Source organism: Eleutherodactylus coqui, chromosome 4 (genome assembly GCF_035609145.1).
Source record: "Eleutherodactylus coqui strain aEleCoq1 chromosome 4, aEleCoq1.hap1, whole genome shotgun sequence".
NCBI lineage: Eukaryota > Metazoa > Chordata > Amphibia > Anura > Eleutherodactylidae > Eleutherodactylus > Eleutherodactylus coqui.
In genome coordinates, this window is record NC_089840.1 from 49,049,889 (window position 1) to 49,066,440 (window position 16,552).

The 16,552-nt window shown below is 43.3% G+C and overlaps 1 protein-coding gene across 1 annotated transcript in view; it reads left to right on the plus strand.

Moving 5' to 3' along the window:
* The first annotated feature begins 11,475 nt into the window (after positions 1-11,475).
* The window catches only part of LOC136626466 (cell surface glycoprotein CD200 receptor 5-like), a 64,264-nt gene continuing 59,187 nt past the window's right edge, over positions 11,476-16,552 (plus strand). Inside the window, exons 1-3 of the mRNA XM_066601528.1 lie at positions 11,476-11,619; positions 13,291-13,348; positions 15,315-15,396. Coding sequence (XP_066457625.1) covers positions 11,476-11,619; positions 13,291-13,348; positions 15,315-15,396 — 284 coding nt within the window. The remainder of the gene's footprint in view (positions 11,620-13,290; positions 13,349-15,314; positions 15,397-16,552) is intronic.

A 16,552-nucleotide genomic window follows, 5' to 3' on the forward strand; every position in this document is an offset into this window, starting at 1 on the left:
GCGCCATCTCATTTCTGTGTCTTCTGGCTGCTTTAGACGCGCTTGCGCTGTGCGGTCTTCTGTCTGGTGAATGGGGCCGCCTCCGTCACGTGGTGCCGATCAGCCAATGAGGTGGCTGTATCGGCAGTGGAACGCAAGAGAGGAGAAGAAAATCCACGGTGCACCATGGGAGAAGACCGGCGGTGCACCATAGGAGAAGACCAGCGGCGCCATCTTTAAAAGAAGAAAAGAAGAAGCTGCAGAACGGGGATGCAGGTAAGCAAAATGTTATTTTTAAAAATTAACAAATGCTTTCTTTTTAACAGGGCATAATGCAGGGGTCTATTGAAAAAAAAAAATTGATTTTGCCGCGGGACAACCCCTTTAATAATATTTTACACTCTCTATCGACAGGGAGGTAAGAAAAAATAAACTCTGCTCCTTTGGATTTTGTCCCAAATGTGACTAAAGTTAAAGGGATTTTATCAGGATGGACATTGTTGACTTATAGCTAGGATATTCCACTAATGTCCAATAGGAGAGGGTCTGACTAATATGTCTGGTGGCAATCAGTAGAACAATGTGGCAAGGGTGTTCGGTACAAAAATGCCCCACTAACTTGTGTCCTCTTGGCTCTGCTTAGCTATTTTCACAGACTGAGGATTCCCCACTCTTTAGTTGGTAAAGTGAATTGTGAAACTCAGATGATAATTAGAGCTGAGTGTTTAGGTCACTACATTGTAAGTCCAGGGCCGAACATACCACCTTTAGAGCTGTCCGGCTATAACAGGTCCCATGGGGAGGGGGCTGCAGTCGTATTCTGTCACCCTGTCTTATTGATAACTCCATGCCTGCCCTCTTTTCTCAAAATATTGGCCAAGCTCCAGTGACACCATCCATCAGCCGTGCAGTAGAAGCCTCTTCATTATACACACAGAGGACCTGCTAGACACCGCACTCTGTACAAAGCATAATCTTACAGCTCTTCAAGAACACTATAGCTGGACGGAGGAGTATGATTATGCTTTGTACACAGTGTGGTGTCTGACAAGTCCCATATGTGATGAAGAGGTTTCAGCTGCTACTGGACAGAATTGCTGAAGCCGGGGTCTAGTGGTGGGACGGAGATCAGCATTATTAATTTTGGCCACAATGCGAGAGCTCTAACTAAGTAGGGCTACAGAAGAAGACTATTTGTATATGGGACCACAAAGGTGAAACCTATAGTAAGCAGGACTATAAAGGGCACATTATTACTTTTTGGGGCCAAGGAGGGAGCACTAGCACTATATTGGGGTACTGAGAGGTGCATTGGGGCAGTGGCAGGATTGAGAGAGTGTGTGGACACAAATCAAGTCAGGAAGAAGTCTTCATGGCGGTCTGGATGCATACAAGCAAAACAAAATTGGATGACTCTAATCAGAGAAGACATTACATGTGATCACCGGAGGTAACCGCACTGTAATCACAGGAATAACAGTGAAAGGAAAAAACAGAACACAGTAAGTCGGGTGCTGTAAGGCAACACACTGAAAACTGTAATGTCAGGCAAAAAAAAGAGTGCAGCATAAGCTTCAACATAACAATATCAATGTAGCCATACAAGGACTACTATAACAAACATTATGTAACACTGATGAATATTTAGACAAACACATTTAAGAACAATTAAAACAACACCGATCAAACCCTTGAGGAAGCCTAGTTATTGGGAGGGGGTGATATGCATGGGGATTCATCCCTCTCCCCCTTCTGACTGCACCTGACTTTGGTTATGTTCTCTCCACGTGTTGTATGTTTTTGAGGCAAATGTGATTATTGGGTCCTTCAGCAGCATTATTTGTATTCATTTTGCAATATTGATTGCATTAAGGTGGGCTACTCTTGTACCTGTAGAACTACACTGTTTAAATCAGATCATATTTGATGATTTGCTTCCTCCCCCATTTCTCCAATCACAATTTTTTTCCATCTACACTTTTATTGCAATATTCATTGCACTTGTATCAGTTGCTAAAATACTTTGGATAGTGGTTGAGTCTTCCGGCTAACACTATTCTGATACATGCATCTTCAGCCCAGCGGAGAGTGCATGTGTTCTGAATGTAAAGAGGGAAGAGAGACGCTGCCAGGCATCTCTTCCCCCTTTAGACCCCTCTGGCAGCAGCTTATCTTCTGAGAATAGAAGGATCAGCTAACTGAAATCCAACTGCTGGATCCTTATCTCCCCTAATGTCTGCGATCGGAGGAAATCTTGACAAAAACCATTACAGTCAAAACGTAGTAGCCTGTGTTTTGTGGCTGTTCTAGACTCTATTGGGGATTTATGGTTCATATCCCCTAGTGGCGATAGCATCTTTACAAGTCCTACCATAGCTGGAGTAAACTTTTGTGCTGCTGGTGAGCCTCTCTTTTCTATATGCCATCGGAGAAGAGTCAGGACGCCCCCATACACATTTGATTTGGTCAATATACAGCTAAGGTATACAGATAGGTTACCATGTTTCATTCCCTTGTTATAATCAGATACCCGTCACCTATTGAACCTCACCATTTATGTCTGAACAGGTAACTTCTTTTATGTTTAATTCTAGACAATAGATTCTACATCAACTTGAGAATAATGATCACAATAATCGTCACCGTGTTCATAGTTGGAGTTCTTCTGTGTCTGAAACCCAAGTGCCAGGTACTTAAACTATTATTATACTTTATGGCTCATCCCAATGCTCTTTGTATGAAGTCTCACAATATAGAGAGTATATGTTAATGTGGCTGGATCAAAGTAAAAAGTTATCCCCTATCCACAGGACACCCTCAATAGACCAGTAGAGAGGATCGCCTGATCATCCGACAAGTACGAGCAGCTCCAACTGATTCATTGTCCGCCATCCAGAGATAGGTGGCACCATCGTTACACCCCTGTGGCTGTAGGAACCATTTCCAGGAGCTTGGCTGACAAACACGGTCTCACAGCTCCCAATATGTGTATTGCCTTTGAACCCACCCACTGTTTTTTCCATTTGCAGTGGTGTGATGAATGATGAAACTGTACTGCTTCAAGTGGAACCGGGTTTCTTAGTATCTTGTATCCATGCTAGACGCGGCTCAACTGGGTACTAGAGCCTCCCTTCAAGTCTTCAATTTTCCGCAATAAATTATCCTTTTGCTCTGATATTTTAATCACTTACTGTATATCTAATAGGGTCTTCTTCATACACTGTTATACACAGGAGAACACTTGTGTCTGCAGCTATTCTGTAGAGAATTGGTAGAGACACATCTGGATGCAGCGCTCTTTACTGTTATGTATATTATGCAATCAGATGAATCCTGCCCTATCAATGATTAAGAAAAAGTCTTGCAACATCACTTCCCTTTACAATAGAGAATCATGCTGCTTTAAAAAGGTGTTTTAATACACAGAAACACGTTGCATTTCCCCACTTACCTTTATGTGTTGTCCTGCCTACCTATGTGGGTGGTCCTGCTGTATGTAATAAATTACTATTTACCCATTATTAGACTTCATCTGCCTTCTGTTTTTTTCACCGAGGCAGGGGGATCTCAACCCTAATATGAGTCTTACAGAGGAAGAACCCTAAAACTTAATTTTTATTATACTTAGTTTAAAAATAAGAATAGTGCTAAAGACAGACACAGAAAAAGTGCATCCATAGATAGAAAAGGGTAGCCACACCCGCTACAATATGTTTTAGGTCACTACTGAACTCCCAATATATTTTTAGGTTACTTTTATACTCCTAATTTGGATATATTTCTGTCAAGTTAGTAACCTGCTCTTTTTTTTTTTAAATCAATTTTATTCAAGTTTTCTAACAGACAAATCGTCTAGGATATCAAAAACAGTTATCTTTTCACTCAATGCAAGAAACAAACAATCATTTGGATCAAATTACAAGCTTAGGTTGAGGTATAGCTGTTTGCTTACATTCATACAAAGTACGCATTTTGCATCTCAATCATCCCGGTGCTTCGCGCTACTCAGCGCTAATCCTGAGACCAAGGCGTTGAGGTAAAACATCAAACATAAAATTCTTAATAAACAATTAAGTGGAGACTGGTGGTGGTGGGGGGGGGGGTTAATGGGGGGGGGAGGAGGGGGGGGACGGGAGGGAAGGGGGGGGGGTTCAGGTGGTGGTGGTAGTAGGAGAGGTACAGAAAAGATGTCCAGGAGCGTCAAGCTGCGCCAGGGGTTCCAGATTTTGGTAAATCTGTTATGTGTGCCATTCTTCCAACTCGACAGCTCTTCTAGATTAAAGAGATTATCTACTCTTTCTTTCCATTGTTTTAATGAGGGGGGTGCTTCGCATTGCCAGTGCAGTGGTATTAATGCTTTAGCTGAGTCTATCAGGAATGCCATCAGTTTGTCCTTTCTGGGGTGCAAAGTTGCGGAAGGCCTCCAGAGGAACAGTATCTCTGGTGAGAGTGTGAAGTTTGGTTTAATTTTCCTCAGGATCTCCTCCACTCCCCTCCAGTAGGATTTTAGGGGGGGGGGGGGGGCAGTTCCACCATAGGTGGAGGTATGACCCCTCCTCTCTACCGCACCTCCAACATTTATCGTGGGAGGCTAATTTATAAGCATAGAGCCACTGCGGGGTCTTATACCACCTTACAAGCAGTTTATAGTGCGCCTCCTGAGCCATAATGCAGGGGGAGATACCAAATGAAGTTGCTAATATTGAATTGATGTCTTCTTGGGATAAAGAAACGCCAAGCTCTTTCTCCCAGGAGCTAATGAAAGCTGGTTTAGTTATACTCTGAGGTGTTATGTAGCGTTTACATAGAGGAGCAATTTTCCTTACTTTTGGGTCTTTGTTATTCAGGGTAGTCTCAAAGGGAAGCATAGGTCTAGCCCCTTTATATCTCTTAATGAATTCTCCTATTACACTGGTCACCATTGCTTGGTGTAGAAAAGATAGTTTATGCGAGGGCAGGAGGGTTTGGAGTATCTCTGAAGGGGAAAGATGCGCTATGGAAAGCAAGTCTCCAATCCTGAGGGTTCTGAATTTTTTCCAGACCGACTCAGTGACTGGATCAGCCCTGAGGTCTAGTAATTTGTGTATTGTATTCAGGGGAAAGGTTGGTGAGGGTGACGGAGCCAATCTCTCTCTTACCCCGTCCCATACTTCACACGGGCCTCTCAGCAAGGGATTAAAGTTTTTTGCTCTAGAGCGGTTTTTTTCGGGTAGCCATAAATCCCCCTCCGAAGCCTCCCTGTTATATTGCAGGGCCATTGCTGCTAGTAACTTGTCTCCTATCGGGTTCCCGGGCTTTTTTAATTAGCGATGTCATAAATTTGCTGCCCCTATTTCCTTGCGCGTACACCACCTGCTTCATAAAGAGGCTCTTTTTGTTGAACCTCGATTCAAGGCAGAGTTTCAAATCTTTTCTTAAGTCTTCTAGTCTCTCCAAGTTATCAAGAGTCTGCGAAAGTTTGACGGATTGTTCCAGCTTAGCTATTGATGCGAGTTTTGTATCTATATCTTTTTGTAATTTTTTCTTGACCCTGGAGCCTAGTGCGATTAATAGGCCTCTCACATAGGCCTTATGGGCCTCCCAGACTGTGGGGGTGCCGACCTCTCCGTTCGCGTTCAGAAGAAAGTATTCCTCAATAGCTTTAGAGAGCTTTGTAGCCTCGTCTTCTGAGTCCAACAGTGATGGATTTAGTCTCCATCTCCATTCTTTGCAGGGTGGGTGGATGGGTCTGAGCAGGATGTGTATGGGGGCGTGGTCAGAGATGGTCAGCGGATCTATTATCGTTTTATTTAGAAACTCCACTAGTCCCTTGGATATCAACAGGTAGTCCAGTCTCTGGAAAGAGGAATGGACCGAAGAAAAAAAAGTGTAGTCCCTCACTGAGGGGTTAAGGAGACGCCATACATCGATCATTCCCAATTCCTGGAGACCTCGGTTAAGTTTTCTTAATTTGACCTACGAGATCTGGGATCGGCCCACGGATGAGTCTAATACCGGGTTAAGGGTGACATTAAAATCGCCCCCCAATATCACGTGACCTATTGCAAAATGTTTGAGTGTGTCTAACCGTTTGAGTAACCACGTGATCTGGTCCGTGTTTGGAGCGTATAAATTTGCTATAGTGATTTTAACATTATCCAAGAGACCTTTAAGAAATAACACCCTCCCCTCTCCGTCCGAATATTGGGACTCACATACAAAATTCACAGGAGTATGGAGACTCCTTTAGATGCCGAGGAGGGGTGGGAGTTATGATAGCATTGGGGGTACTGTACTGTACTGCATGAGGAAGGCCACATAGGCCGAAAAGTCGCTATCTACGTAATGGGGTAATAAAGAAGCCTTTTTTCACATTTGCAATCCTGTTTATGCTGCCAGTCATTCTTCATTGTGAGCATTGGTGGTACTGTCTGCCTGGCAATGCGAAGCACTTGTCCCCTTTAAAATGCGTCTCCTGCAGGAGAACAATTTTCGAGTTGTACCTTTTTAGCAGCACTGCGATGTTGTGGCGTTTCAGCAGTGAGTTGAGGCCCTTGACATTGAATGATGTGAAGCGTAGATCATTCATAGTTTGCCGTATGTAGAAAGGTAAAGCGATATCTGAGAAAAGAAGATAATATTAATTGACGATTATACTTTTGCAATATACCACTGGGGTCCTCACCTGAGGGGTAGGGGGAGGAGTGAGGGAAAGAGGGGGATGGGAAGGATGAGTAGGTTAAAAAAAAGAAAAAAAAAAACAGAAGTCAAGTATAAACAGTAATGAACTTTGGCACTTTGCGCCCTGTCAAGGAGAGGTCCGGTGTAGTTCCAGTCCTCCTCCAGGGTGGGGGGGGGGGGGGAGAGTTTCAATCGGTGTTGAACCAGTGACCTTTAACACCAGGGTCACTAGGGAAACTATCAACAGCCTGACCTGGCAGGCGCCCTCCAGGACTATTCGTGTCCTGCAGGGGGAAAGACATTTGTTCCCGAACTGGGAAAACCTCAGAGTCGTCACCCAAGGGAGGGGGGGGGGTCTGGAAGTATGTGGTATAACCCCTTCTTCCTCGGCGGGCAAACTGCCAGCTGATTCCTCTCTCCCTGCCCAAGATAAGAAACTGGGCAATATTTGGGGCGAATCCCCTCCCGTTCTGTAAGCCAGGGTCTCTTGATGAATGTTGTGCATCACCCTGAGAACTACTATTCTCAAAATATTGTCTAAGGAAGGGGGGGGGGGGGATGAGAGAGGGAACAACTACTTAAAGGTACGAATTTAGTAGGGACTAGAGTCTCTTTCAGGTATCCATTTCTGCGACGTCTTCTTTTGATTTTTTCCTTCTATTCTTCGGCGATTTCGGATTGCTCACAGTCTGCCAATTCTCCTGCACAGCTAGGCTGGGGAATCTTGGTAAATCGGGCAAAGGTAACCATCCTTGAAGCTGTACGGGTTCTACGTCTATTAGTTGCCATAGCTGTTGCAGATCTTCTGGGGTTCGTACATTGAGCCTGCGACCTTTGTAAGTAACTCCCAGCCCAAACGGGAACAACCAGGCGTATTTTATGCCGTTCTCTCTTAATATTTCCAGGAGCGGACGCAGTGCCTGGTGCTTCGCCAGGGTTGAGGGCGCTAAGTCCTGGTATAGCTGTATAGGGGTGTCGGCATAGCAAAGATCTTTTTGCTGTCTCGCTGCTCTCAGTATTGCTACAGCATCTGGAAACATGAGCAATTTGCAGACCACGTCCCTTGGGGGGTCTGATGCAGGGGGTAAAGGGCGCAGGGCTCTGTGTATCCGCTCAATATTAATAGCTGCGGCTTTTTCTGCTCCTAGTAATGAGGTGAAAATCTCTGTTGCAACTTTGTGGAGACAGTCAGTAGCCCAGGATTCAGGGAGCCCTTTGATGTGCACGTTGCTGCGCCTGTTCCTGTTCTCCAGGTCTTCCTGCATTATCAGGGTTTTGTTGAGCTGCTCATGCTGTTCTTTTATGATTTTCTCCATCTCACATGAGTGTGTGATAATGGAGGCAGAGGTGGATTCTAAGTCCTCTACATGTCGCCCCATTTGCTTCAGGTCCTCCTTGATCTCTGTGAGATTTGACTTGAGTGGAAGTAGGGCTTGGGAGAATAAGTCTCTCATAAAAGCTCTAGAGACATTCTCTCCCTCTTCCTCCTCTGATGAGCCCCCCTCCTCCTCTGCCTTACTGTGAGCTGCTGCAGATGCTGCAGATTCCCGGGCCGGTGCCATCTTTAGCTGGGAGCGGGGGGAGCGCGCGCTCCGTTCTTTAAGGTATTTCTGCATATCTGTTTGTCCCTTTTGCGATCGGGGTGTTCCTGAGGGTTCCCCTCCTCTCTCCTTTGTAATCTTCCCCATCTGCGCTGCTTGTAGCTGCTGTATTTAGCCCTGGAAGGCACCGCTGAGAGGGAGGTCAGTACTCAGACCACCATCTAGCTCAGCAGCCAGGCTCCGCCCCCTCCCCCCCCCTCCCCCCGTTAGTAACCTACTCTAAAAGAAACTACACACTTCAGAAAAAATCCTCTTTCTGGAAGAATCTACCCTGAAACAGATTCCAACCTAGGTTCATCATGGATTCATGGGTTCTAGATACACAGGTTCATAGGTTCGAAGCATTTCTATTGGACTTAACAACTCTTCAGGAACCTAATAAGTAATGGATATTCTCACATATCAACCAATTTCTCACATGACAACCAATCTGATAACTAAAGTGTAGATGGCGATCACACACAAAGATCCTTCAGGCAGATGCTCAGGATACTATTCCTAAGCTCTATGTAGTGCATCAAGTATGCTAGCAATACACTACTCCAAAAGTCTAGTGTTCAATCACTCTAGAACCAGGCCATTGGTAAAGAGCCACACAAAGATGCTTCAGGTAGATACTCCGGTTATTCAGGCAGATGCTCTGGCTAGTATCCTTAAGTTATATGCAGCACATACATAGGTCCGTCATCCTAAAATATAGATGACGAATACAAAGAAAGATGCTTCAGGTAGATGCTCATGCTATTGTCCCTAAACTGTATGCACTGCATAAATTATGCTACTAATACACTACTCTAAAAGTTTAGAGTTCAATCACCCCAGAACCAACCAATTAATAAAGAGCCCAATACCCCCAACCATGGAAAAATAATAGATATAGAGCAGAGAGGTCGTATCGGCATCAGCCCTGATGGTGGACTGAGGGCTATATTATTGAGCGGGGTAAGTTCAGTCTTATATAGCCCAGTTCTGATCCTAGTACCACTGAGTACCTTCCCTCAACTCATCCCCTTGGAAACCTCCCACCTCTCCTAATCTACTGACAGGGGGTCGGTTACCATGGACATATGACGCTATTGAGAAAAACAAACAGCATATTGTGATGTTAGATACACCATTCCAAAGAGATCACACTATAATCATGTTTACTCACATCATACGGCTCCTTCTATAGCGATATATAAATCATACTGCAATTATGATGCCCGTAAATCATGGAGGGCGATTACATCCCAGTATGGTCACGTGGCTAAGGCTTCCCTGCCCTGGTGGAATCATAGATGCCGCATTCCTGAGCGCATCACTTTAGTCGGCCAAGGCATGCATATGATCTTCCTTCAAGCAGTAGCATCATGAGACGTGCCCCCTTCAAACAGTGGGTAGGGCACCTAAAGCACGCTCCGTGATGATGATGGGTCAGCTGATGTGTCATGATTGTTTTGCTGTTGGAGTAATCAGTATACTTTATGTAGCCTTAAATCCCACAAACATTACTTGATCACCTTGCAGACCTCCACCCCTGTGGCCCTGTTAAAAACCCAATTTAATAATATTTAATTTTATACAGTTTTACTGTATATCATCGTAGAATTTTGATGTGGAAAAAAACTGCAACCAGTACATGATGTGGGAAACCAGCTTTATACTTCACTTGGTACCACCTATAGGGCACAGCGTGTTTTCGGATGTGTTCGTACACAGACAGGCTCCACCCACCCCTGTGACCAGTTGCAGGGCATTCCCTAATTGTCACTGTGTTGGGGATATGGACATCACACACTCGGCCCGGACCCAGAGGGCAGCTTATACAAATACCGTAATGCACAGTTAACCATGAATGATTCAATGATCTACATTTAGGTTACATCCTCATCCTACACAGCTCGCCCTCAACTATGCATACTTTATGCAGGCTAACTGACTAGAGTGCTACATGTACAATAGCCACTAGTGTAATATTCTAGCAGCAATATACGAGCACACATATGATAGCTGCCGGGTAACATTCTAGCAACAACGGTACTGTGCAAAAACTTTAGGCAGGTGTTGAAAAAATTCTGCAAAGTAAGAATGCTTTCAAAAATAGAAGCATTAATAGTTTATTTTTGTCAATTAAACAAATTGCAAAGTGACTGAACCAAAGAGAAATCTAAATGAAATCAATATTTGGTGTGACCACCCTTTGCCTTCGAATCGGCATCAATTCTGGTTGAAAGGCAGTCATTACTGAAACAGAAACAGCTGTGTAGGAGGCTTAAAACTGGGTGAGAAACAGCCAAACTGCTACAAAGGTGAGGTTTTGATAGACAGTTTCATGTGATAGGTCATACACCATAGCAAGACTGAGCACAGCAAGAAGACACAACCTACTGATACTGCATCAGCAAGGTTCATCCCAGGCAAAGATTTCAAAGCATACTGGGTTTTCAAGACTTCCTGTTCAAGCTCTTTTTTCCATTTTTTCGCAGATGACCTACTAATATATATAACAAATCCTCGGATTGCTCTCCTGGTTGCGTTGGAGGAGTTCGAGATATTCGGCAGAGTTAGTAATTTCAAAGTCAATATAAGCAAATCCGAAATTCTAAACATAACTATTCCGCCGGAGGTAGTCTCAGCTGTCAACAGCTTCTCTGCTATGAAGTGGAGGAGTGACCACATTAAATACTTGGGAGTGCAGAGAAAACAGGTCGCCAGCAGCACAAATTGTATATCCCTCCAGGGGTTGGGCATAGATTATGCAGTAGCCAAAGAGACAGGTGATTGAATCCTGATCACCAAAAACACATGCAGCAATAAGAAAGACTTCGGCAGCATCCAGGGTGCAAATTGATATCCAAAGTTTTATTCCCCCATCACAGAAAAACAGGCTTGCTCCGTCATCGCCCAATATTTCTTGTGCACGCTTACGTGGATCCAACAGCAAAGTCCAGAGAAAGCAGGTTGCCAGCAGCACAAATTGTATATCCCTCCAGGGGTTGGGCATAGATTATGCAGTAGCCAAAGAGACAGGTGATTGAATCCTGATCACCAAAAAAACAAATATTGGGCGATGACGGAACAAGCCTGTTTTTCTGTGATGGGGGAATAAAACTTTGGATATCAATTTGCACCCTGGATGCTGCCGAAGTCTTTCTTATAAATACTTGGGAGTAAATATCACCAGTGAGCCTAAAGCTTTATTTGACATGAACCTTAGGCCAATGTTGGATAGCTTTGGAAAGGACCTTAAGAAATGGCGACCATTCATGATATCGTGGTTTGGGAGAATAAATGCATTAAAGATGGACTCTTTGCCCAAATTCTTATATCTTTTCCAAACCCTCCTGCTAAAGCTCCTCAAATCATTTCTGATCAGACTCTGCAAGCTCTCTATGGAGTATGTATGGGGCGGCACAAGACTCAGGGTTAAATTTAAGACTTTCATTCGAAGGAAGGGTTATGGGGGGTGGGTCTGCCCAGCTTCTCTCTTTACCACAATGTGGCCATCTGTAGGTTTGTCATGGACATCCTGCACAACAGGTCCTCCAAACGTTTGGGTGGGCCTGAAATGCGAGAATTCCCATGCTTTTGCAATGGGATCCTTTTGGCTTCCGCCCTCAGTTGCCAATAGGGCACCCATGCTAACCCCTCTCTTGGGACATATGCTGGATGCCTGGAATAGCTTTGCCTCGCGCCTGGGTCTGGTTTCCCGTCCTGGAGCCCTTACTCCATTGGTTGGTAATCCCAAATTCCCAACACTTCTGGAGAGCCCCTCCCTTTTGATAGAGAGGAACGCTCTCACCCCTATAGTCAGAGATGTTATATCGATACAGGGAGTCTGCCCAATGAATGAGATTCTGAGAGTAAGAGGCCCCTGGACCGGAGCGTGATATCAATATCTGCAGATCAGACACTTTATCCAATCTCAAGGCTCACTGGCCTCTCTCCTTGCCCCCAGTTTGAACGTCTGTGTGTCTCCTCCACATCGGGAGAAGCGAGTATATCAACACTATACAGTCTTCTGCTCGCACTAGAGACTCACGACGATGTGATGGGATTCATTGGGGGCTGGGAGAGGAACCTGGGGAGATCCTTTTGGGGGAAGATATGGGAGAAAACCTTCACACTGACTCACTCACTTGCAATCTCATCGAAACTCCAAGAGACAAACTACAAGATGCTGTCTCGATGATACTGGACTCCTTCACTTTTGGCAAAAATGTTCCCTCAGACCCCGGACACCTGCTAGAGATGTTCCAGAGGAACAGGAGATTTTGTTCATATCTGGTGGTCCTGCCCTCTGGTCCTCCCCCTGTGGCAGGAGATCACTAATCTCTATAACTCGATCTACAGAGAATCTGTGGTCCTCACACTAGAAGATGCCTTATTGTCCATGATTCCGGTACCTCTCTCAAAAATCAAAAAAAGCACCCTTAAATTTTTTCTCATTGCCATGAGGCAGCTTATACCAAGACTATGGAAATCCTCGTCTCCTCCCACGAGGATCATGTGGCTGGAAGCCCTTGACAATATAAACCAAATAGCTGCAACAGACAAGGGTAGAACCCAAAAATATTATACAATTTGGACATCTTGGATCTTGTTTAGGAACTCCACAGAGTTGAACTCTTGGCTCTAAACAGGAGTTGTCCCTACCCAGACTTACTCGTTCTACGTAACACCTGAAGAATATTTTTGAGTGCCCAACTGCTGGCGATAACCCTCCCCCTCTCCTTCCCCAATCCTACCTTTTCCCTTCCTCCCACCCAGTTGATTAAGTTTAAAAGCATTAAATAGCCTCCAGTGTGTATACTACCGCCGGCTCTCCTGTCTCAGCCAATTTGCCATAGTAACATCTGGCCCGGTAGCGGATACTCAGGGTTTCCAGGTAATTGGGGATAGGAGACACCAGTGGCAGTAACCGTTGTTTGTGCAGGCTTCATGACCATAAACGAAAGAAGCTCTGGAATGATGTTGTATTATGACTGTTTATTGAAAATATATTGAAAACGTAATAAAAATAATTTGAACAATGAACATATTCTTACTTTTCTCTGTTTGAATTCAGAAATGTATCCTGCAGTCAGCATGTGTTCCTAGTGCACCCGTGGGTGCTTTATCCGAAGGTAAGGCGGGGAGGAAGCGTCAGGTAACAGTTCTACTTCACATCTGCAAAACCTATTTATGACGAGGATATTTTAGTTTATTATATACAGTTATTACAAAAATATGACGCTATATATAAAATCTTTGAAGGTTTTTTAAAGAGGTTCTATGGGAGCTTCTATTGCCGGGAGCTGCCAGCAAACGGAGGGGGAGGGAGTTTAGCAGCACTCGTGCTGCTACACTTTCAGCTGGCTCTATTGAGCCAGTTGAAGGTTCTCTCCTCATCTGACAGAAATCCGGGATGCTGCGCATATATGCCGCATCCGGCCATGTAAATGGGCAAGAAAATACGAGATTAAGCCGTGACTTGGTCAGGGCATTCCCTCATCCACGCGATGCGGCTAGCTTAACGACGCAACACTCATGTGAATGAGGCCTGTAGGCGGAACACTTGCAATAAAAGGAAAATATTGCAATGGGTGATTAACCTGTTCTTCTTTATTTAATGATTAAAAACATCCAAAAATAACACCTTTCGGTGATGCAGCGCCTTCTTTAGAAATGGCTGTGAGAAAGTAATATTTATAAAAGTGAAAGAAAGGCAAGGTGTAATGGAATAGTGAAAGGAGAGGGGAGGGAAATTTACATAAAAAGTAAGTGTCAGTGAACATAATAGTATGTATAACATTTCATATATACAAAAAAAAACATTATTAGATACAAAAATATATACATATATCTCCTAAAGGGGAAAAGATTTTTTTGGGAATATTCAACGCAAAACTAAAGGAAATCACTGTGCTTTGTGATATATTTCATATAGTCAAAATAGAAAATTACTATATATTTTTATATTTTCTACATCCCTGAACATTTTATACCAATGTTTTATACTAATTATTTATTCATCTATTCATGTATCTTCTTATTGCCATTAGTATATTAGATATTTTTGGATTCATTATGTAATTTATCTGTGTTTTTTATTTTACTATTATTCTCCATCTTAAAAAAGATTAAAAAATATGCTCTATAATTTTTGTTTGTTAGACATTTCCTATTTGTTCTATTCTGTTCATAATACAAAGCATTTTTTATTACAAGACCATTAAGTATATTAATAAGCTGCTGTTTGCCAGTTAGCATTATTTTCCTCAACGAGTAACAAATGTTTTTAAATGCACATTTTTATCGCCCTAATTATATTTCCATATACTTATTTACTTACTGCATAATCTACATATAATCTTGTGGAACATAATGCAGATTTACTATGAAATGACACCTGCTTTTTATGTGCATTTCCCTCCCCTCTCCTTTCACTATTTCATTACGCCTTGCCTGCCTTTCATTTTTATCAATAGCAGTTACTCACAGCCATTTCTGAGGAAGGGGTTGCCCAACACACGTTAATATTGGTTGTATTTAATCATCTAATAAAGAAGAATGGGTCAGTCACTTATTGAAATATTCTCTTTTTATTATGTGTTGCGCCTTTAGTCCACGACCTTTTACTTCTCTTCAGCTTAGTTAATACTCTTCGTTCTACAAGGTTGGTGATTAGTGAATAGGCAGCACCTTATCCTGTCCCTGCAGGAAAGATTACTTCATCCATCCGCAGAGCAGAGCAGAGAAGGAGAAGGGAAAAGAAGGAGGAGGAGGGGGTAGCTCACATAAACGTACAGCTAGAGAAAACTGAAAATTAGAGATACAGCCTGCAGACATGAATACTGGTGATAAATATGGTATGCAAGTCATATGGCCAGAAATGGTGCTGTTACTCGTGTAAATGCACATGGCAGCTTGTTCTGAAATTCTTCTGAAGCTGCAAGTACGCTTTAAAGCTTTCTCAAACAGGATATCTGATATTCTTTTGTTGGTAACCATAATGTGTAGTAAACCCTAAAGAGTCTATATGACGGGTGGAAGGTTTGCTGGACAGGAAGTTTATTTTTATATGTATTGGTTTCCTCCCTCTTCCCACAGCAGAATTAGGAAATGGACGGTCTGTGTTCAGTAACGTTTCTGATGAGTCTAGTGTTCTTGTACCCGGAAGTTATATCCTCAGGTAAGTGTCACTATAGAGAAGAATACAGGGAAGAGAAGGGGGATCAGAATAAGTTGAAAGTTTTGGTTCAGTGTCTTAAAAAGTTGATGCACCATAAATTGCTCATCCTTTTTTATCTTATCACTGCTAATGGACTTTTAATTTTACACCTCAAGTGTCACAGAAATTTTATACTTAAGCAAAAAGAGGAATGGATGTCTAATCCCTGCATTTTGGCACTCTACACAGGATATAAAGTTTAACCAAAGCAATGCTTTACCTAAATAAACCCTCTAAGGGCGGCCACCCACTGGCGTTTGCGATTTTCGTGCGTGAAAAACGCTGCGTTTTCACAGCGTTTTTTGCCACGTTTTCGCTGCGTTTTCGTGGCTTTTCCATTAATTTCCATTGACTTTCATGGGTGCATTAGGAGAAAAATAAGGACACATATGCAACTGACAGTTCCTATGTTAAAAAACGCAACGCAAAAAAAACGCCAGTGGACAGGAGTACATTCAATTCTAATTGCTCTTGAGAAAAAACGCAAAGAAAAAAAAAATCGCCAGTGGGTGGGCGCCCTAAGAGAGAAAACAGATACATGCCACATGCATGAGGGTTAACATAAGAGTCTAAGTAGAAATTGTCAAACCACAAGAAGACTGAAACAAGTAAATGGAAACAAAAATATAACGGAGGGTATCAGTGTTTCTGTTATTACAGCCCGGTCAGTACTACATTTTGTCCTTGAACTAGCTGAGTCTGGCCATCCAGCCCTGCTCCAAGGCTATCAACTTGACCGTGTCTATGTACATTAGGGGGTCGTTGTCAGTCAATAGTATGAACTCTGCTCTCAACAAGAGGTAATGTACTTTTTAGCAAGTGCTCATATTACTTTCAACAGTTCCAGCTTGAAAGAACTGTAATTTCCAGGGTTTTTCTCACCATCCCTCAACATTCTTTTGGCATTTAGGTAATGAATGTTGTTTCTTACTAAGAGAGAAAGCATCAGGTAACCTCCAGTTACATCCCTGTGATCTCCCCCTGTCAGTAACGTGGTTAGGTCCTGAGCTACCCCCAGGGGAGGAGATGGTAGAGCCCCATGACAAGGCCATTATTTACCCCGCTACCTGTCGGCTGTGGGCCCGCTCCTCAGACACTGCAATGCCATTCCCATGAG